At 41.8% G+C, this 21,033-nt stretch overlaps 2 protein-coding genes across 2 annotated transcripts in view; one reads left to right on the forward strand and one right to left on the reverse strand.

Annotated features, from left to right (window-relative positions):
* The first annotated feature begins 1,825 nt into the window (after window positions 1-1,825).
* On the forward strand, window positions 1,826-9,972 carry LOC118422195 (carboxypeptidase B-like). The gene is made up of 10 exons (XM_035829710.1): window positions 1,826-2,495; window positions 2,840-2,927; window positions 3,589-3,816; window positions 5,271-5,372; window positions 5,865-5,969; window positions 6,300-6,416; window positions 6,935-7,127; window positions 8,527-8,732; window positions 9,096-9,180; window positions 9,797-9,972. The coding sequence occupies exons 1-10, from the start codon at window positions 2,386-2,388 to the stop codon at window positions 9,970-9,972; spliced, it is 1,410 nt and encodes a 469-aa protein (XP_035685603.1). The 5' UTR covers window positions 1,826-2,385.
* A 2,654-nt stretch (window positions 9,973-12,626) lies between these two features.
* The window catches only part of LOC118422527 (fibrocystin-L-like), a 62,696-nt gene continuing 54,289 nt past the window's right edge, over window positions 12,627-21,033 (reverse strand). The window contains exons 66-78 of the mRNA XM_035830146.1: window positions 20,570-20,735; window positions 20,312-20,439; window positions 19,696-19,854; window positions 19,148-19,225; window positions 18,714-18,915; window positions 18,162-18,334; window positions 17,020-17,413; window positions 16,512-16,693; window positions 15,964-16,075; window positions 15,417-15,857; window positions 14,837-14,934; window positions 13,947-14,103; window positions 12,627-13,581 (exon numbers count right to left, since the gene is read on the reverse strand). Of these exons, the coding sequence (XP_035686039.1) occupies window positions 13,580-13,581; window positions 13,947-14,103; window positions 14,837-14,934; window positions 15,417-15,857; window positions 15,964-16,075; window positions 16,512-16,693; window positions 17,020-17,413; window positions 18,162-18,334; window positions 18,714-18,915; window positions 19,148-19,225; window positions 19,696-19,854; window positions 20,312-20,439; window positions 20,570-20,735 (2,292 nt within the window). The 3' untranslated portion in view covers window positions 12,627-13,579. The remainder of the gene's footprint in view (window positions 13,582-13,946; window positions 14,104-14,836; window positions 14,935-15,416; window positions 15,858-15,963; window positions 16,076-16,511; window positions 16,694-17,019; window positions 17,414-18,161; window positions 18,335-18,713; window positions 18,916-19,147; window positions 19,226-19,695; window positions 19,855-20,311; window positions 20,440-20,569; window positions 20,736-21,033) is intronic.

Below are 21,033 nucleotides of genomic sequence, written 5' to 3' on the forward strand. Positions count from 1 at the left end.
GGACTTTTCGTGGTGGTTTTATTTTCGCGGTAACACCATAGACTACAGTCTAATACCATATTAGAAAAATGTTCGCGGTGGTTTTAAGTTCGCGGTGAAGTAGTCATCGCGAAAACTGCGAACATTAATCTACCGCGAACATTTCTGCATTTACAGTAGAATTATAGTACTTTGGTTTTGACGGAAGGCTGAAGAACGCCACGATCAATAGCCAATAAAACTTGAATGATTCAAATCAAATTGTACAGAATCAACAGGTATGTGTACTCACTATGGACATGTTGATGATCTCCGTACCTCTTCCCTTCTGGTGTATGACATGTATTTCGTCTGGTAAATGTGATACTGCGTGGAAGCGCCGCAGAAGGAAGAATCGCTCTGGCTCGGCCCAGCGTTCTCTTGCGACCGGGTGGCTTATACAGGCTTTTCATTGACGTCATAATGATGATAATTTGAATCCCTCAGCGACCACGTTGACGGGTAATTGTCTCAAGCAATAGCATCTTCGTGTGCTTTACAGAGGCACGCTGTAATCCAAGATGAAAAGCCTGTTTAGCCACTAACGTTCAAGTGGCCACGTGGACCAAACCTCAGCTGACCTTCCTTTCGCGAAGCCCAGCCGAGAGAATTTGTGGATTAAGATAGGATTGTTAATGGGTGTGTTACGTTGGATAGTACACATTAGCATTTAGTTTACGTTCTTGGAGACACGTCGACAACATCCAACCGAACGTTGGCACCTAACGATAGCACTTCTTGATGTTTGTGGTGTAGATTAGAAAGTCTCGTAACTGGATAAGCAAGTGTAACAATTGTTTTGTCAGTTAGCAGACCAGGTTCTATTCTCGGCCAATTCATGGTGAGTGTTTTTCTTGTGTTAGAACAGAGCACATTCAACTATGGATTATACCATCACAGATGAAAATCATTCGAATATTGAATTTCACCTTATTGGTGAATATCATATCCCACGGCCAGGTCTCGCTGCCAGAACACATGTAAATGTGACATGGCCATAGCTCGGCCTGTCCAACAACACAACCCATAAGTAACTGAGAAGAAAACAACCATAATCACATTTACTAACCAAGCAGACGTTGGGGGACGTTGGTTGCCACCACCAAACTACCCCTGCAGTTCCAGTGCATGGTTCTACCCAAGCTTCCACCACTTCCACAATACCTTAAAATCTATGCATCACCAAACAAAGCATAGTCAAAACAGGAAGCTCACATGCAGTACCAAGGTTTAACACCAGGACGCCCAAAATTAAACCTCACCGTCAAGTCAACAACACAAACACATGTACCAAATTTCATCGCAATCGCACGTAATTTCATGGAGGTGGTAATAATGTGTCCATAGGTTACATGCTTATTTTCATCTCTGAACTCCTAACACGTTAGCTTTTAGATATACTACGGTAGAGTGAGGTGTATTGTTTGTTTCTTGGTGTAACATTAGAGACACTGGACTTCATAGTCAAATAAGTGATACAGTTTTCTATGAATTCTTAAGTTTAGTTACAGAAACGTTTAATCATCACAACGCACATTCAGGACCTTGACGAGCGTTTGTTTGTTTGTAAGTCGTATGTCACTTCAGTAACGAAAAGTAAACATTTATTGGATTTCAGAGGTCATGAAAATAAGCATCTTTGACCTCGGTAGGATTTATCAATATAGAATTTATCTACTTATCTACTTATCTCTCTCCCCCCCCCCCCTCTCTCTCTCTCCCCTCTCTGTCTCTGTCTCTCTATATATATACACATTGTATACGTATATTATTGTCTAGTAGACACTACTGATGGACACGTGTTTAAGTGCGTAACAGCGGACAACGTGGGTTTACGAAAGATCAAAGTAGTAAAAACAGTGTACAGACGTCGAACAGAATGTGATTACAAAGAAAAGTCCCTTTGATATGGTAGAATCTACTTCTGTTTATGTGTCATTTTTCATATTGCCCAACCAAACGGAAGATTTGGGAGGAATTTAGGATAAAATAATTGAGGTGATATCATCGTAACTTGAAGATGTCAGGATTTACCGAGAATGTACCCCCAGCTTACAAATCAGTAAGTTAAGAGTTCCATGACAAGAGGGTGCACCTGTTTTTGCTTTAGAAGTATTACCTTTGTTCCACTATTCGGTGATCAAAGGTTCTACCGGAAAGAATACCCTGTTGTGTGTAAGTGCAAGATGTCATTTTGTACAGAACGGATTATACTAGTTGGACTTTTCCCATGTCATTCGGGCGTACAATCATTTCCGAAGCATTTTGCTGTTCATTTGTCCACAGACACTCACTGACCATTACGTACATTCAACCGGTCACCTCTGGAACATTAACAGTGCTGCCATTCATGTACTAAGTAGTACCATGGCTCCTTTGAACGTTTTGCTTTGTTTGTCCGTTTTCGTTTCTGGTTGCCTTACGTTTTCTTGCGGCCAGAGAGTGTTGGACGAAGATCTTGACAGTGCGTATCGCGGGTAAGTTTTACTCTTGTTCTTTTATTTCAGCTACATGCCTAGTGATTTTAAATCTTTGATTTGTTTAGCCCCATTTGCAGACTTCTAGCAGCGGCGGCTTTTATTATTTTGTGGGTGCGCTGCTGATTCATGATTTTCCATACGGGCCAAGGTTCTTTACTGTCAAGAGAGGGGGTTCCGTGCTCGGGTGCTGTAAAACCCACTTTTCCGGCATGTAAAACCTTAGTACAAGTTGAAAATATCGAAGCAGCGCTCCCCCAAAAGTCTGTGAAGGAGGCTAGATTAGTTTTGGTGTGTGCTTGAACAGTTCTTATACATGTTCACGTCGATTGTTTTATCTTCAGAATTCTGAAGATACGAACGCAGCTTGGAAACACCACTCTCGCAGCTTTGGCGCAGTTTATTCTACCGAAAATATCGGACCCCACACAGGTGACAACGTTCTTTATTATGAAGTTTTAATATTTTGGACTTCCAATAGCTAGGTAACCGCAATGTATTCTTTGCACTGTAATGCATTCGCAATATGTATTACAGTAACTATGGATACAATATGGATGTTGCTGTCTTATATCTATGAGTATGCACTTATCTGTGTGGCAAAATGCTCAACAGTTGCATGCATGTGTTTCTCCGAATATTGCTTGCGATACACAGTCCATAATTACGAAAGATATATAGAAAGTTATCACACGGTCTGGAACACCTGTTTCGAAAGTTTTCGCGGTCCAGGTATGCCATAATCTGTTTTAGGACATATTATTCTAATGACATATCCATTCGTGCACAGATTTTAGAAGTGGTCACCATTGTCAACAAATACAGTTCTCTTTACAAATGATATTTTGCATGACATATGATTGTAAAAACATATCCATTCGTGCACAGATTTTAGAAGTGGTCGCCATTATCAACAAATACAACTTACTTTACAAATGATTTTATATGTTTCACGGCATACGATGATAATAACGTATCCATTCGTGCGCAGATTTTAGAAGCGGACACCATTTTTAACAAAAACAATTTTCTTTACAAATGATTTTATATATTTAACGACATATGATTTAACAACATATCCATTCGTACACAGATTTTAGAAGCCGTCGCCATTTCCGGTACCAAAGACGCCCTGGCGACGATCAAACCTTCGATTGAGGACGAATTCAAGGCCCTGTTACGTGAGTACGGTGTGTCTTACGAGGTTTACACGGACGACTATCGTGAGATGATCGAGAAACACCTGCGCGAGAATTTACGATTGGTGGAGGACGACAAAGTCGGCGAGTTCAACTTTGCCAGATATCACCCTTATGATGAGGTCAGTTCTTTATTTTTATCCAAATACCACAGTACATTTGTTATCAACATCGGCACTTACGGTTAGAATGTTTGGTCGGATGTTTTGTGTAAAACATTGCCGACTAGCTCTTTCAGGGGCTTGGGGCTGTTTCGGGCCACAGATCCGTACGTAAAGTTCTTATGTCACATTTCCAAGACGGGGCCCAATCGGGCAACTTTCGGGAACAACAAAATTTGATACAGAAAGGCTACACTTGCTGGCGATTTTGTGCTGTCTTACACAAAACAGCCGCCAAATATTTGCATTGTTGTGTGTTTTATCGTCACTAACGAATTGTTTGGTTTTGCTTTGTTGACAAAAGAGTTATGAGTGCATTTTGTGATTTCTGCTAAGTCGGTAGGCTGGTATGGCCTCTGTTGTTGCTTTTGTTATGTTTACGTACACACGTCTTCAGACAAACATGATGTTACATTTGTTAAGGCATTTATTTCTATTGACTAAGGTTTTGGTATGAAGCCCAACGAAGTGAAAAACATTCATTTAAAAGCTATGGACACACAATACTTGGTACAGGGAAGACTGGAGGATAACGTATTCGATTTGCATTGTTGAGCGTGAAACATTTTCTAATACATTTTCTTTAGAAAAGCTAGTGTTCTGCTTAGCAAGATAAATGAATCATGCATTGTTGGAATATTCATATAATTTTCATATAATGTAATCAACCTCTAAGTGAGATAACCCTGCTTTTCCATAGGCTGGACTGACCATTAGGCAGGAACTACTAATGCCATTTAAATATCTTGGCTATAGCTGTTCAAAATGCCAAAGTTGAACTCCCAATCTGTGTACTAAAACCTGACAAATACCTGATAAATCTTTGCAATGGGGGGAAAGATTTGAGGTTGAAGTATAGGTAAATGTGATTCGAAGCGATTTGTTTTTCATACATTCGTCATGTGTTCCAGTTTGTAGTCCATTCACTTACCGGTCCCTCCCCAAGACTCTACATGTTACGTTAGGCCATACGCATACTGACTCAATCTTTTGGATGACATCCGCGCTCTTATTAGCCTGGTATCCAGCCGTATTATAGCTCCCAAGTCTCTTCTGTCCTCTCCCCAAACTATGAGAGGACAAAAGAGACTCGGCAGCTGTAATACGGCTGGATACCAGGCTACGTGCGCATTGCAATATTGTTTTTTTGCCTGTTCTCCAAAAAACTTGTGACCCAATAGCATCCCTGGTCAATCAGAAGTTTATGCTTGCCAGAGAATCTGCTCTCCAGGGTAACGGAGCACATGATCTGGGCATGGGGCCCACAGCGCCCTTGTTCTTCTGTTTGAATAAGGATAGAATGGATGTGGTTTAGCAGCATTTTTAGCTAGATTTTTCTTTTTATTCGCCTTCGCGCATTAGTTTTGGGGTCACCAGAGGATGCCATCCGTAAGATTACCTATTTATGCCCTTAGATACTTCAATACCTGAAAGACACGGCGGAAAAGTACCCTAACCTCGCAACTGTGGTTAACGTAGCGCACACATTTGAGGGAAGACGTATCGTGGCGATGAAGGTTTGCTGGCTTCTTTTTCATGTTGTAGCGGTACAGTAACGACGAGGGGTCAAAGATCTCTGTTGAATATGTAGAATTTCTCGTATGTCTTTTTTAACTATAAGTCATTGATTATGCAAATAAGATTCTGATTAACATTTGGCCATTGTCATCACTTCATACCACTCCACGATGAACTTGACTGGCACAGAAAATTTGAAACTGCGAAGACGCAAACTGTTTGAATCAAACAGGTAGGCCAAAAACAATTGCTCTTAAGGAACTAATAAGCTTTTCCCATTTTATCAGTGGTTTTGCTTTCCTCAACCTGTAACTTTCTTAATTATGTATATTTGCTGGAAAAGCTTTGATTTTGTTAATATTTTCTAATACGCTGATGTCACCGGCAGCTCTAAGCTCTAATTGACAGAAGAAGAGGAAAGATGAATAATACACAAGCAAAAACAATATGTTTCCGGAATGAATTCCTATTAATCTTTGCAAATGTTGTAGATCGGTGTAGCAAAGGATACTCCAAAGCGCGCGGTTTGGATAGATGCCGGGATCCATGCTCGGGAGTGGATCGCCCCAGCTACAACTCTGTACTTCATTCAACAGGTAAGGCATCAGCATGTGCGTTCTAGGCTCAATTCTCACTCCCATTCAGAACCATCACGGGTCTACATTAGTCATTACGTTGGCTCTGCTCAGACATGCAGGCAGGGGTTTTCAATCTTCTGGGTGTGGCCACTGTCGCGCTGTTAGCGAATCAGAGAATTGCCTAATCTGGATACTGAGAGACAGTCTAGGATGTTTATGAGATTATAGGGGTCAATCCATCATTCAAACTGCTAGACAAGGCAAAGTGGGAGCACTTCCTTGTAACTCTTGTCCTGGGTTAAGATTTTCATGGGTTTAACGCGTTACCTATATTTCTTGTTTCCTCAGTTGGTGACGCGTTACGGCCATGACCAAACCGTGACGGATCTTCTGGAAAAGCTAGACTGGTACATCCTCCCGGTTATGAACGTTGATGGCTACATCTACTCGTGGTCACATCCTGCGGTAGGCGGCAATAGCATGTCCTTCTTTTTTGAAAATCAGTCTTTCGCCACAGAAAATACTTAAAAAAGAAAATTTCTAATATCTTATGACGACATGAAATATTTAGAATCATTTTATGTCTTCCAGTGACATAATGATCGTCATGTCTGATTAACGAGTAGTTCGATCACCTCTGACCTCTACTTCCTGCAACAATGGCATGTCTGACATTTTTGGTCATCTTCCCTTTCACTTCCTGCCACTATACTAACAGTGTATTGAAATAACTACGGACACATGGCATCACTACAAAGTCGAAGAAAGCTATCTGTCGCTCAAAAATCGTGAGCATAGCAAGTTCAGAATACGAGGTACCAAAACCATACGTCCCACTGCAGTATCATAGAAAGTCGGCAGGATACCCAAACTTCATACTGGTATTCACCACATTCATTTGTCGAGTCAATAAACGTATGTTACATGTAGAGTGCCTATAACGTTTTTCACGTCATACCAATTTTACCTACGGCTACGCACAGAGGAGACTGTGGAGGAAGTCTACTGCCTTCTACAACAGTATGTGCGAGGATAGGAACAGTGACACAACCAGCAGCTGCACCTGTACAGAGGACGACTTGGACCGAAACTGCACTTGTCCAGACACAACCACTGTCCAGAACTGCACCTGCCTGGGCGTGGACTTGAACCGCAACTGGGACGCAGAATGGGGAGGTGAGTTACAGATAGAATAGTAGAGACAGTCAATGCAGTATATTGTGGTAAACTTGAAATGAAGAAACTGTTGTAGTTTTCACAGATATGCAGAAAAACGTTCCCCATTATACACCACTGTGACAGTAATCATTTTTCGTAAACATCTGGATTTCATAGCGCAAACTTCAATTTCTTTGTTTGCAAAATATCTTTCAAAACGACATGTCACCAACATGAACAAGTTTTGATTATTTTCGAGATCACCTGAACGCGTGACGTCAAAGGTCAAAGGTCGTTGGAAGTAAGAACTGGTTGGTGAGCCCTGGCATAGAGGACTATGGGCCGATTTACACGGGGCAAAAAATAAAACGACGCGCGGCGCACGTCCTAGGACACTATTTTTTCCCGTGTAAACGACAAAAACGACGCGCTGCGGCACGCTGTGGCGCCTCCAGTGTGGCACCTCCGGAGGTGACTTACGACGCTCCGCGGGGAGTCTGCGGCGCCGCCCAACCTCGTGTAAACGGATCTGTGTCGCAGGTAGCACATTTCTTCGGCGTCGTGTGTGCTCCTGTTATCCTCTCGTACCCAAACTGTTCGGTTGATGTGGCCTTGAGCTTCAATGATAGCATCGGTAGCAAAGAAAGATGCCCGTTAATGTCGTGGTACAGGTCCCTACAACGTACAAGCCGTCTTCTGCGTCATGCCCGGCGCTGCATGTACGCGCGAGTAGACAAGAAAATAATCATCTGTCAGATGAACAACAACAACAGAACTTGTTCTATGATCCCTCCATTTTGAAAACGTGCGCTGTCAAATGTCGGGCGGATCACCAGAGTTCACGGCTACGCCACGCACTGTGGCGCGTCGGGACGCACTGCGGCGCGCCGCAGGGGTGTGTGTAAAACGAAAACTGTCCTACGTCACTGTCCTAGGACAAACGACGTACGTCGTTCAAAGTGCCTCGTGTAAATTGGGCCTATAACTACTTGTCTCACAAAGTTAGGTGTCCAGCATTTCAACAGACCACCAAAGAAACAAATTGGAGGAGAGTTTAATTGTTCTATAATAACATAATTCAAAATACTCCTTTAATTTCATGCCTCTAAGTCTCCGACATGTTAAAAGACATTGCGTAGATAGACATACTTGCTCTGTACAGACGTACATTTTTTCCAATGAGATGTCACGAATATCATGAAATACATAATACAGTAAAGACATGTCTGTCGTCTGTCTGACTTCATCTGGAGTGATACATTCAAAGTATAGGACGTCCAGTACATAAGAAAGTGAATAGAATTAAGACATTCCTTCAAGTGCTAGTTTTCAATTATGTTCTACTTTTTTCTTAGAGTTATATGTCTCTAAACGTTTTATCACATTCAAATTGTTGAACGATGTAATTGTATTACAGGACCAGGCGCGAGCCCAGATCCCTGTAGTGACATTTACCACGGGCGGTCTCCAGTGTCAGAGCCAGAGGTCAAAGGCGTGTCAGAGTTCATCTTGCAGCGCCGGGGGGCGATACAGGCTTACCTGTCTCTCCACTCCTATGGTCAACTGTGGATGTACCCGTACGGCTACAACGCGACAAAGACTCCCACGGACATTAAAGAACATGTAAGTCAACATGAAAACATAACCCTTCATGGCGAAGGTAAAAATGTGTATTTTAAAGTCACATCTGAAAATTCACCAGCCATTGCCGCGGAAGATAGCGATTTCAGAGAAATTTGATCTGACGAAACAAAAACACATGTTTCTTAGTTCTGGAAGCTTCCATTAGAGCCTATGACGTAGTTTGACCTCTGACCTGGATAAGCTTCTGACGGCTCACTGATGAAGACGGATGCTGTTTGAAACTTCTGAATGAAAACTTCTGACATGTCTAGTGTACAATTCATTTCTCAATACAGATGTGAAAACTTCGTCAGAGGATATGTCAAAGAAAAATAAGCCTTTGAAAACACTGTTTCCTTGCAGGTTAAGCTGTCAGAAATAGCCACCGCAGCCATCCGCAGAGTGAACGGCAAACAGTACCGCCATGGCCGTGCGACTGACGTATTATGTACGTACTCATTTCATATACATGTACCTAATCTTCGTGGTCTACTTACGTTTTTGTTGGTTGGAAGTCATAGAGATTGTGATCGCTGACTAACTTCCTATACTTAATAGCTACCGAAGCACGAACATTTGGGACATGTTTCAACAAAATACTCCTCGGTATTACAGATAGGTGTCATCATATAGGCAGATGACGTCGACCAATAAGAAGGCTCTATTCTCCCATAACCAGACATTTATGCTTTATTATACTCACTACTTATTTCACGGTTCCCATTGGTTGAATTTGATACGTAGAGACATGTGCACAATGCAATTCTGAAAGCAGATGTATTCGAAATCCTTAATCGAAATAAGTAAATTCTTAAAGTAAGAACATAATTCATTAGCATTCACTGCCCCCTCCTACTCTGTACACATGGTACAACCCTCAGATGTCCACCATTTTGTCTTGCTTCGGACGGTGGTAAAGTCGTATGAAAGAAATACGGCAGTATTCCCCAGTTGAATCGTCTTCAGCTGAAGCGTAAACCGCTCTTTGAGCGTTGCCAAAATTTAAAAAAAAAGATCTTACAAGTAAACTACTAGTATTCTGTTTTCTTTTCTTGCCTGTACAGTCGAAGCAGCTGGTTGTTCTGATGACTGGGCCTATGACAAGGCAGGGATTGTTCACTCTTACACCATCGAGCTGAGGGACACCTGGGAGTACGGCTTTCTCCTCCCTCCCGACCAGATCTTACCGACGGCCCAAGAAGTCTTCCCTGCTTTCATTCAGGTTCGTGTGCAGCCATGATAGATATTTCCACAGCTTACAAAACGTTCCAAAATAGTATCTTCTACAAATTACAGGCATATTTTCGGCAGCATTTGAAGTTATAGGGGCAGAACTTAGCACTGAAGATGGCCTACCTCTTTAACTAGGGACTCCCCTGTCCAGCCTCGTTTTGGTACATGACTCCGGATGATCCAAGATGGCCGCCGTATATTTCCTCATCTGGAAATGACTCTGTTGTCTGCCAACTAAAAAAAACGGACTCACCGGAATTTTCGACCGAGTCGCTCAGTCCTCTCCAGCTGTCTGACCCAATTGCTCTGTAGACAACCGACTTTATGAATGTGTGACGTCAGCAATATGTCAAAGGTTACTAGAAGTCGATATCACTCCCCGTCTCTGTTAAGAGAAGGTTCTGCATTAGGGCGCACCAACTTTTTTCCTAACCGAGACGGGGGCGCTACCAACTGTCTGGACTCGACCTATCGGCTTTCAGAGGCAGGGTTACTTACTAGTATTAGACTACACAGGCTATCTTATGATAATCTAGTAACAGGGTTGTATAATGCAAAGTATTCTATCCGAAGATCTGATGAAATCTTGTTACACATTTCAGGTCGGTCTGTACGTGTGGGATGGGCCAAATTATGAGTACGTTCCCTACCCAACCAGTGGGGCGGGGAGTACCGGACGTCTCCAGGATTCTGCTGTCTACCAATGGCTACTCGCTACATCACTGATGATGTATATTTTCACTTTAGTAGCTCCATATTAAGACGGGAGCTCGGGTCACATTCGTCGCACAACCGGTGCACGACATGTCCACGACAACAGATGTCAATAACTACCAAATTTCGTAATCAAATTTACCCAATTTCGCAAACAAACCTAACTACGATTTCTAATTAAAAACTCAAGTCCCATAGAGAACTGAAGGAACCAAATACGCTTCGCGTATCGTATACCAACAGAGTTGAACGTTGAATCAAAGGGGGTTAGTCGATAAACGTATATAGCTGGCAAGAACAATACATGCATACCCTTTTATATATTACTTGTTATCTGAACTCGCATATGATCATCAATTTTGTAGTTAAATCATAAGATGGAATATTTTTCCTTTGATATGTAAGGATGTCCATATACACTGGGGAATTGGACGCTTGTCTTTAAGTTTCATTTAAAGTTATGTTATCAAGTTTGCAATAAAGAAAGATTAAGTAAAGGAAAACAGAAACTAGAAAAGTAGTACCTCTAGCTCTATCTACAGTTAAAGCTCAAATTGGATCTTCTGTTTAATATGTAATACTACTTTGAATTTGATCTATGCTCCCATCACACAGGTTCATGTCATTAATCTGATTACTTCATCGTTTCACCTATGCATGTTCCATTAGTTGATTTATTAATTGTATTATAACGTTATTTACTCTATTTTATTTACATATACTAGTGAGTATTAGGCTAGATGCATACTTCGTATATAACGACTTCTTCTGAGAACAGATATAGATATAAAATAGGAGTAAAAACGCAAAGTCAACATACATACATACATACATACATAAATACAAGTGGATATCAGAAAAGTACCTTGAAACAACACAGGTTGGCGCCGTGTCAATTAGAACCTACCTGTATGGTGTATGATAGGAATGTAAGGCCTATATGTTACAGTTTTGTAAATGCAAAAGTGGCGTGGACCCTCCCTCTCAGCTGTGGGGAACATGATGTACTATCATTGAATTGCTGTACACTACTATACTGGAGAGAGATGGTTTGTGTGTAGATTTCGCATTAAGTATGTAAGTATTTATTACGTCTGTATGTTTGTTTATGTGTGATACTATTTGGACCATTGGTAGCAAAACGCAAATAAAGTTCTATCATTAACTGTGCATGTGTAACTATGTAACTCTAACGTTGTACATATAGCAAAGTGTTATAAAGGTAAAACAGGAATTTGCATGCCTAGTGATATCCATATTTGGTCATATGAAAAAAGGGCACATCTATATCTGTGACCACCAGGATATTTTATTGTCCATTCGGAAAACGGAACATTCGCGGTGTTAGAGAGTCGACTGGCGTATTCGTGCAAACCTAGGTTTAGCCTTGTTCAGATAAGATGATCTGTAGTTAACGTTTTTGTTTCTAAAGCTTTGTAGACTTGATAAAGGTATAACTCGTATATAGGAGGTCCCGTGTCGTCTATGACTAATGAAATATAGACCGTAGCTATAAGGCGGAGATTATCAAAATTCTTGGTTTGCAATTTTGCCTGTGCTTATACGGGGTACGGCCAGAGGTTGCAAGAAAATTAAAGAAACTGGCCGAAACTCAGAAAACATGATACCTTTTTATCCCAACTTTAATAATGTCGTGTATCAGAAGTAGGTGTATTAAAAAAAACTAATTTCTATGAGGGTCTGCATGAGGGATTCCCGATAAAGCTTTACGCTGAATTCAAAAGAACCCCCTTCTCATAACGCTAAAAATTACGCAAAATTCGGTCTCATACCTACAAATTACTTGAATGAGACAGGTTTCCCTACGGAATACGTGTATCAATAATTGGTTACATATTGAAATACTAATACGTTATCCAGTTTCAGAAGATGGTGTAACGGATAGGCACATAACAGCGCTTGATCGACGAGACAGCATAGCCAAAATAAACAGAACACAGTTCTTTATTCGAAACAGTCCATAAAGAACACCAAAACATTCTACTTCATGCAAAATAGTTATGGCACACAATTTACAGATCCTCTTTTATATGTACTGCTAGCGTAAGAAAGAGTCGTTTCCTTTATAGTAAGGAATACGCAATACTATATAAGTATGAAATATACAGACTTGGAATTTATCGACTCGATTTAAATTGTTTCTGACCACGGCATATAGGTAGAGAACATGTACGTTTATATATACTCCAGGGAACGTATTATGTTAAAAGATGATAAAATTCTATTTAATATGTTGCTACGCTATATAAAATACAAATAACAGTAGTAAAATACTACAAAACTAAAACCATGAACCGATTTCTTATTATCTATCAACGTAGTTAAGTATATTTGTATACCTATTGGTGGAATACATAATGCAAAAAGTGCTCATAGCATATGAACGCCAAAATTTGGCCTTAAGTACAAATGATAAAAGCACACAAAGGCAATCCATGCCATCACAAAAGAATATCATGTCATCGACAAATATTACGTTATATATAGTCGCACACAAAGAAAACCTAAAATACTTTGTTTACGAGCCTCTCTGAATGGCATAGGAACTCGTAAATGTTCTCATTTGCATGTTTGTGATCTTACTTGCATGATTGTGATTTGATGCAACTTAAATCTTGATGTTTATCTTAAACACAAAAATATCGCAAAAAAACGGTAATCTCCTGGACGGTTTTTGTTTGTTGTGCTTGAACATGGATTCACGTTCTAAGACTCTTAATGTAAAAATACTTCTCATGTATTTCAGTCATATAAAATGTGCTGATTTCAGCAATCAAAAATAGTTGTATCTGGATGTCATCAATGAGACATGACCTAAGGCATGTTCATTGGATTACTATACTTCAATGATCGTTGTCATCTGTGAAGCCGGACAATCTTCGGTACATATAGTAAGGTTCTTTAGGCACAACTAGGAAGTACTTACTTCCAACGTTTCGATGTCTATCAGACACCATCTGGTGATCATCAGGGTAGAATGACTGGAAACTACTTCTTGCTGCTACTTAATGCCGATGTAGGTGGCGCTGCAGCAGCAAGAATGCCGTCCCAAACGTGGCTCAACTTGTATCCCCCCTCGTCTCTGTTCATGACTGGAGCTGATTTTCTGATCCAGACTGCCTCCTTAATCTAGAGTGTTCTTGCGTTTTCCTCGTTGAAACGTTGGAAGTAAGTACTCCCTGGTTGTGCCTAAAGAACCTTACCATATGAATAATTGCCAACCTGATGAAGTTTTTACGAATCTTTAGTACAGCTTGAGGAGAATGGGCCCGTCTCCCATGTCCTTCACATCGGTGTACTCCTCCCGGGCCTGTGGCATCACATCCGTCATGGTCCCGTTCAGGAACAGGAAGTGGCCGGTCCTCAGCCTGGGGAAGGCCTGCTGAAGCTCATTGCGCAGCTCCTAGAAAAAACATTCAGCATTGTCTTAGAAACAACCATATGCATGGTATATAACATCATATATAAAACAGTAGGTATATATAGATGTAAAGGTAGTCCCATAGTCGTGTTTAAAGTCGTAGATGCAGCGTACGTGTTATCCACTGTGTCTAGAACACGGTATTGGGAGCTCGAGGCGGAGCCCAACTTTCTTCTTCCACCGCCGTTAATCTCCAAAGCCGAAGTCTGCTACGTATTTTACACATTTGTTTAGTGAGGATAGTCATGTTAAGGGCCTTTTCCAAGAATACAGAATCGGTAGCATGACATGATTTGAACCCACGTCCTCTTGTTTCTGGACCCAACACTCTGCAGCTATACCTCACGACCCCACATCATAGCTAAAATGAACAATAATACCGTATCTCTGACGCAATGGCCGCTGCGTTATGGCTACAGCGTCGCATTGCATGCGATAGTTTGCTTTCAGACTTTAAAAATTGTACGTTCTAGTACTCCTTTCTATGTTTGGTATTAAAGAGAAAGTGTGTGGAAATTGAACACACATTACTACCATTGGACCTGCCCCCTGCTGTAGTGCACACTCTGTTGTGTTGCTGTGTGACCCAAGGGCTATAGAAATTGAGATGTACATCGCCCTATATACCATCTGGAGTGTTAACTTTGCCATAATTTTGTTGTAAAAACAAACTGTAAACAGTTAGGTGTGTGGCCATGTTGAATATGTAACTCACCTCCAATGATCCTGCCTTGTTGACTGCATGCAGACCGACTTTGACGAATCGTGAGTCATGGCCCTTAGCGATGATCTCCACTGGGACCCGTCCGTCCCCTGGAAAGAAAATCACACCACGCATTTTTATATTCTATCATACGAAATCAACGAATATGGCTATATAACTGTAGGTTGTTCTTGTATGTGTATATCATATTTTGGTTCAAAATTTTCCTGCTTTTGGTTTCGCGATCGATTTACGTGATACTAATATAAAAGATTGCCTTGCATGGAAAATGGATTTAGCTAGATGTTCTACTACATTGGCATCTCTTCACTTGAACCTTTTATCGTCATGTATCGCCAATGAGCATAGAATGCGTAACGGCAGTATTTGTTTGCCTGCAATGTAGCACAAATTTGAGAATAATTGATTTATTTGATATATCGATTAAGCGAGCGAAATGACAGGAAAATCCAAGCAACATACTTCTATATGACTAGGAAACATTACAAAAGGACTGTAATTGCTGTTGTAATTTTAGTACATGTAGTAGTACTGAAAGGGAAACAGAAAACAAATGAAAAGAAGAACTCACCATATCCCAGATCGACCGATCCCCTTGGAGTGGCACCAGGCAGAGTGAAGGCAGTAGTCCGTGTCCCAGTGACGTCCACCGCAGGCATGCCGGAGCGGGCGGTACCCGGGCGGGACGTCTGCAGGCTACCGGCGGTGCTTGGACGCAGAGATGCCGCCGAGGACGGACGCAGAGACGCCGCCGATGAGGGCCTGGACACCGGCGGGTTTTGTATGGGCGGCAGCACCTCACGGTCACCCCTGCCAAACTCCCGAGGGTTGCTGTTCGGTCCGACCTTGAGCGGTGGCAGTTCTACTGGAACTGCCGGGTTTTCGGGCTCTTCCATCGCAATGCTCTCTATGTAAGAGCCGTTGTCTGAGCCAAGACCGGATTCCAACTCACCAGAAGAACCAGGTTTCTCAACCGGATCTTCGTTCAAGGGCACGGTTTTGGAGCGAGATTCTGAAACGACAAAGAAATATATCATATACACATATACACACGTGGTATATTCATCAGTCTACAAATCATATTTCATGACAAGTCGATGTACGTGGGAATAGCTTACCTTGCTTTTTCTTCTTGAGGAAGAAGAAGCCACCGATGAGAGCAGCCACGACAATGACGACAACGACTACACCAATTATCGCACCGATGGGGAAGGCGGCCGATGGAGCAGCCTGGAACACGAAGAGAAACAATTACGGTTTGTTTTTCACCATTGACATTGAATCAAGTAGTTATGCGTTTGTTAAAGTACATACAGAACTAGAATGTGAAACAAAGAAGAGGTAGTCAAACATATTCAATGGAAACTCATTCACATGATCACACAGTGGGATAGAGAGTTTCCGTTGGAAGAAGGAACGATGACGGGACGGTGGCAGGTATCGACTTCCGAAGACCTTTGACCTATTAATGACGTCACATGTTCCTACGATTAGTGCGCTTCAAGAAAGTGGGTCAAGTTCCGGGATCCAGATGAAGACCCATACGGAAACGGTTGAAAATTTTGTTTCCCTCGTTTTGGATAACGATATCAATAGGCTTCCCAATTTGAGGCGTCGCCAAAAACAACAACAATTGTGACTGATAACATAATAAAGCTTAACATACCGGTGGTGCTCCGTCCATGCCGTAATAGTCCTGGCCGTCAACTAACATGGAGGCCTGGGCCTGCAGAGTGTTGCCATCTACTGTAAGTGTCAAACCATCCTTCACTTCATTCCACAGTCCAACCAGGGTGTTGTTGACTCCATTCGTTGTACCCTTCATGTCGAACTCTGCAACAACGCTCCCTAGGAACAGCGGACAACAGAAACATGGCTAGATTGAAAATAAAACTTGGTACAAACACAGACTCCTTCAGCGAGGCTACTGGAAAAAGCATGAGGTCGAGACAAGACAATTATGGACTTAGGATGTGCTTGGGGAGTATTAAATATCTATTTCTCTCTTTTGTGGTTTTGGCAATGGTATGGCAAAGACGTTGTATTATAAGGTCCAGACAACTAGAAATGACAAACTTCCCCTATTCTGACAGAACATAGTACAGAAAGTTAACTGCTCCCTCTGACAGAGCATACCAGAACTACAGCGCAGAAACACAACAACGGTCTTGTACCTTCCGAGAAGCTGAAGTTGCCTACGGTGACCTCTGTGTACGTGTCCATGATGTGGACCCACAGAGCCGATCCCAGGTACCCCTCCTTCCCAGCAGCCACCTGCTGATAGTCACCGTTAAACCTCATGGTCACGTGAGCAGAGTCCTCCTCAACAGGTGTGACGTAATCTGCAGGCCAGAATGTGATTGGTTCAGACTCGACCATGACGTCGTAGCCGCTGGGGGAGCTTCTGATGTTGAACTTGAAGTAGTATTGACTGAGTTGGTTCACGGTCAGAGACGTAAAGGTGGCACGTCCGGTGATGGGGTCAAAGTTGACTGTAGTGCTTCCGGCCAGGTCACCATTTTGAGGGAAGGGCTTGTAGAGTTGAACACTGCATGTCCAGGTATGCCCCTGTGAGTAGCAATTACAAAGATACATTTTTTTGAATGCGTACTAATACTTGTATATAAAAAAAAATTGCTGCATGAAAAGTTAACGTTATAAAGCCCGGTTGCTATGCTACTTTATCCATTTTCCATGGCCATTGATGCTATGATCTCCCATTTCTTGTCTCTCCATTGAGAGCCTTTCAGACTAGGTTTTCTTCTAGCTAACATCGTTATACCCTTAAATTACTATTCTCAAAGTTCTTCTGCAGCAACAGCTTTTTTCTCGGACTGCCAAACTAAGGAGATCTCTCTACGAAAATGCGTCCATACTGTGTATAATCGTCAAGCATTCTATACCAATGTTCACAGCTATGTCCATGCAAAATAATTTTACCCACTATCAACTTAGGTCATTGCCTAGAAGTCGTCAAATGGCCTTGCTTTGACCAAACCTGCTAGAAAAAGACAAAAATAGAGGGCCCAAGCTTACGTCCCTTCTTCAAGAGCACAAGAGCTATCTAACGCCTAAACATAGTGACCATAGCTTGTTTAGAACACGAGATATCAAAACATGACGTTCCACTGCAGAACCACGAAAAGCCGCTCGGGGGAGCAAAAATCTTATCATTACCAGCTTTTGTCACATCCCGCCAACACACCAAGTATGAAATCAATCCATCAAGCCGTTCTTGAGTTATCTTGTTACAAAGAGACACACAGAAACGCTAGTGTAAATTTAACCTCCATGGCGAAAATAAAACGTCACTGACCTTCCATGCGATGTCGTCTATTTCCATTCCACTGACGGTGTCAGTGATGCCCACAGATATTGTGAATGGCTCGTTCACCGTCAGGTTCCCTGTGATTGGGTAGACCTTACCGGACAGGGGACGGCTCGTCACCTCAATTGCGTTGGATGCTGCTCGGAAGTTCGATGCATTTTCTGAAAAAAGAAGAAGAATATAGATGTATCATTAAACCGATCAACAGAATAAGCCAGTACATAATTCCCATTGCCTACGTGCAGTCGTGATGCGTTATGGACTAAATTTAATGCTTAAGACCCCTGACATGCGCACTTATGTCCCCAACAGACTTATAACTGACTCGATGAAGATTAGACATCCAGGTATGATAAGATGCGCCAAAAAGCAACTGGATATTTACTCAAGCAACTGGATATGCTTCTGTAAACAGACGTTTCATACAACTTCTCGGTGTCTTTCGTCAGTGACACTGAAAAAAAATCTTGTTGGAGGGAGTTTTTATATCCTAGTTAACAATTGGATTGCTTTGATTCAGCCATAAAAAACATGACGTACGTGGTTTGACGATGATAAAATCGATGATGTATCCCTGTCCACTGTGAGAGATGGCCAGGTTGGTGAAGTTGGCCCAGCCGTCCTTGAAGACAGCATTGTCTCCGATGATCTGGGCACGAGAGTCACTTCCGCTTCCGGTGCGAACGGTGGCCTTGACCTCCCATGGGGACGCCACTGTGCCAAGCTTCATCACCACATTGCCCTGGAACATGACGAAATAAAGACGAAGGCAATAAGTATACGTTCCTTTTCAGTGCTATAAATGCGCATGCTTTAACCGAATACAGAAATCAAAGATTTGTAAAAAGGTTAATGAAAGATCATGGCGACACCAAGAGAATTTCAACTCCCTTAAATTAGCTGCAGAACAAGTATGAAATTCCTTAAATTTGCAATTCTACTTCTTAACGGTTATAAACATTTGATTCACTTACCGAGCCATCAAACACTTGAAGCTTTGGTTGGACGGGGAACTCAGATCCCTCATGCAGTGGCTCTGGTTGTGTGTGCAGCTGAAATGTCGAATAATGAAGTCTTTTAGAACTAATATTGTGTAGAAGCACTATTCATATACTAGGCAATACAAAACAGTTACTACAATGTAAATAGGATTCTATCTACGTGTACATGTATCTACATAGCCGATGCTATAAACACCGTTCGGTGTAACCCATCAGCAAATTACATTTTATCCTAATTGAGAGGGACATGTACAATATAGTGTAAAAATATGGATCTTTGGCTATCATGTACTTGATGATAGCTTGGAGCCCATATTACGCTAATTGTCGTTATGTCTAATACAAGTTTGGAATGAGTATCTCTTGTCCACGTCCGCCAAATTGTAAGCTATTGGGCCGAACAGAACAGAACCTGAGACTTTGGGGTTTTTGTACCAAACCTACAATAGTCTCTGTTATGATATTAGTCAGACCTTAGTTGAGCAAAGACAGAGGGAGACAAACTGATTGGAAGATCTCACCTCCATTCTGGACGGAATTTGAACGGCCACGGCCTGAGAGGATGTCTGAGGATCTTCCTGCACGACTTCCTCCCACGCGGTAGAGTTGGGCTGTGGCAGAGGCTCCACGATCTCCAACGTGGTGATTTGAATTCCGATTTCGTCACCGAGGGTTCCAAGCTTGGATACAATCAAACAATATTGTTAAATGAATTAATGGCATGTCTAAGGATAGGGTAGGACAAGAAAATGTTATGTGGACTTAAACACATAAAAAAAGCGCGAGGAAATCTACGGTAGACTTCAGCCTATGAACATTACGACAAGAAATTGAGCCTATTAAACCTTCAGCCTATGAAAAGGAAGACATTCTATTGTATACTTTAAGATATGCCAAATAGAGCAAGAAAAGCCCTTGCAGAATCTATCCTCAGTTACTTAGGAGCGTTCTTTAAAATGTGCTTATAGATGCCTGCCGAAATCGATATGCTATCTGAAAAAAATCAATTCATAGTTTTGGAAATTGCTTTTTATTCTCTCCATATGCAAGTACACCCCACTTTTAATAGTTTATTTCTTCTTGGATTTCTGTACTAAACTTTAAAGATTGTGCGAAAGTGAATATGCTGTTTCTAACCTGTGTGGAATCCACGATGGCCGAGGCGGCAACCTCCAGTCCAGTCCGGGCCTCTTCCTCCGTCTCCTCTGCAACGCTGGTGTCATTCGCTGGGGGTTCGGTGATTTCCACTTCAACATTTGTGGTTCCTATGTATTCCAGATATACACAAAATGTTTTAAAACCTCACATACGGCAACAACCTTCATAATTCGTAAAAGAATGTAAGAATCTTGCTGTAAACTATCAATTCAATTATAAACTTGATCTTTTTCTCACCAGTTCTCTTCTTCCTTTTACTGTCCTCCCTGACGACGTTCACCACGCGGATTTTGGAGGCGGGGATGTTCAGGTATGCGGCAAGGTTGGCGCGCAAGTTCACCTCGAAGAAGTCGTCCACTGTGACAGCAGGCACTCCAAATGTGACATGAAGAACAGGTGTGGTCTGGAAGGAAATACAGCAATAGTTTAAATAAATATGACAGTTTGTGAAGTCTTCCTGCTTGCATGTGCAAGGGACTACTTGTAATGTTGGTGGTGCGAATCTTCTTGTTGTGAATTATCTATCAGGTACTACCCAAGAGACCATGCTCCCCATACAATCCTTGTCACTGATTCCATTGCATGGTGGGAGATACGGATTATTATGGGTAACGCAGGTAGCAATCAAATTCATTACCATGGAAATCTTATAAGGTTCTAACTTTGTCCTATACGGTCTACGCTGTCACGTTAAAGGTGAT

Source organism: Branchiostoma floridae, chromosome 9 (genome assembly GCF_000003815.2).
Source record: "Branchiostoma floridae strain S238N-H82 chromosome 9, Bfl_VNyyK, whole genome shotgun sequence".
NCBI lineage: Eukaryota > Metazoa > Chordata > Leptocardii > Amphioxiformes > Branchiostomatidae > Branchiostoma > Branchiostoma floridae.

Excerpts from the sequence above, each read along its gene's own strand:
- LOC118422195 (XM_035829710.1), top strand. The coding sequence starts at position 2,386 with ATGGCTCCTTTGAACGTTTTGCTTTGTTTGTCCGTTTTCGTTTCTGGT. Across the intron at positions 5,373-5,864 it reads GACGTATCGTGGCGATGAAG|ATCGGTGTAGCAAAGGATAC; the intron begins GTTTGCTGGCTT and ends CAAATGTTGTAG. Across the intron at positions 7,128-8,526 it reads CTGGGACGCAGAATGGGGAG|GACCAGGCGCGAGCCCAGAT; the intron begins GTGAGTTACAGA and ends ATTGTATTACAG.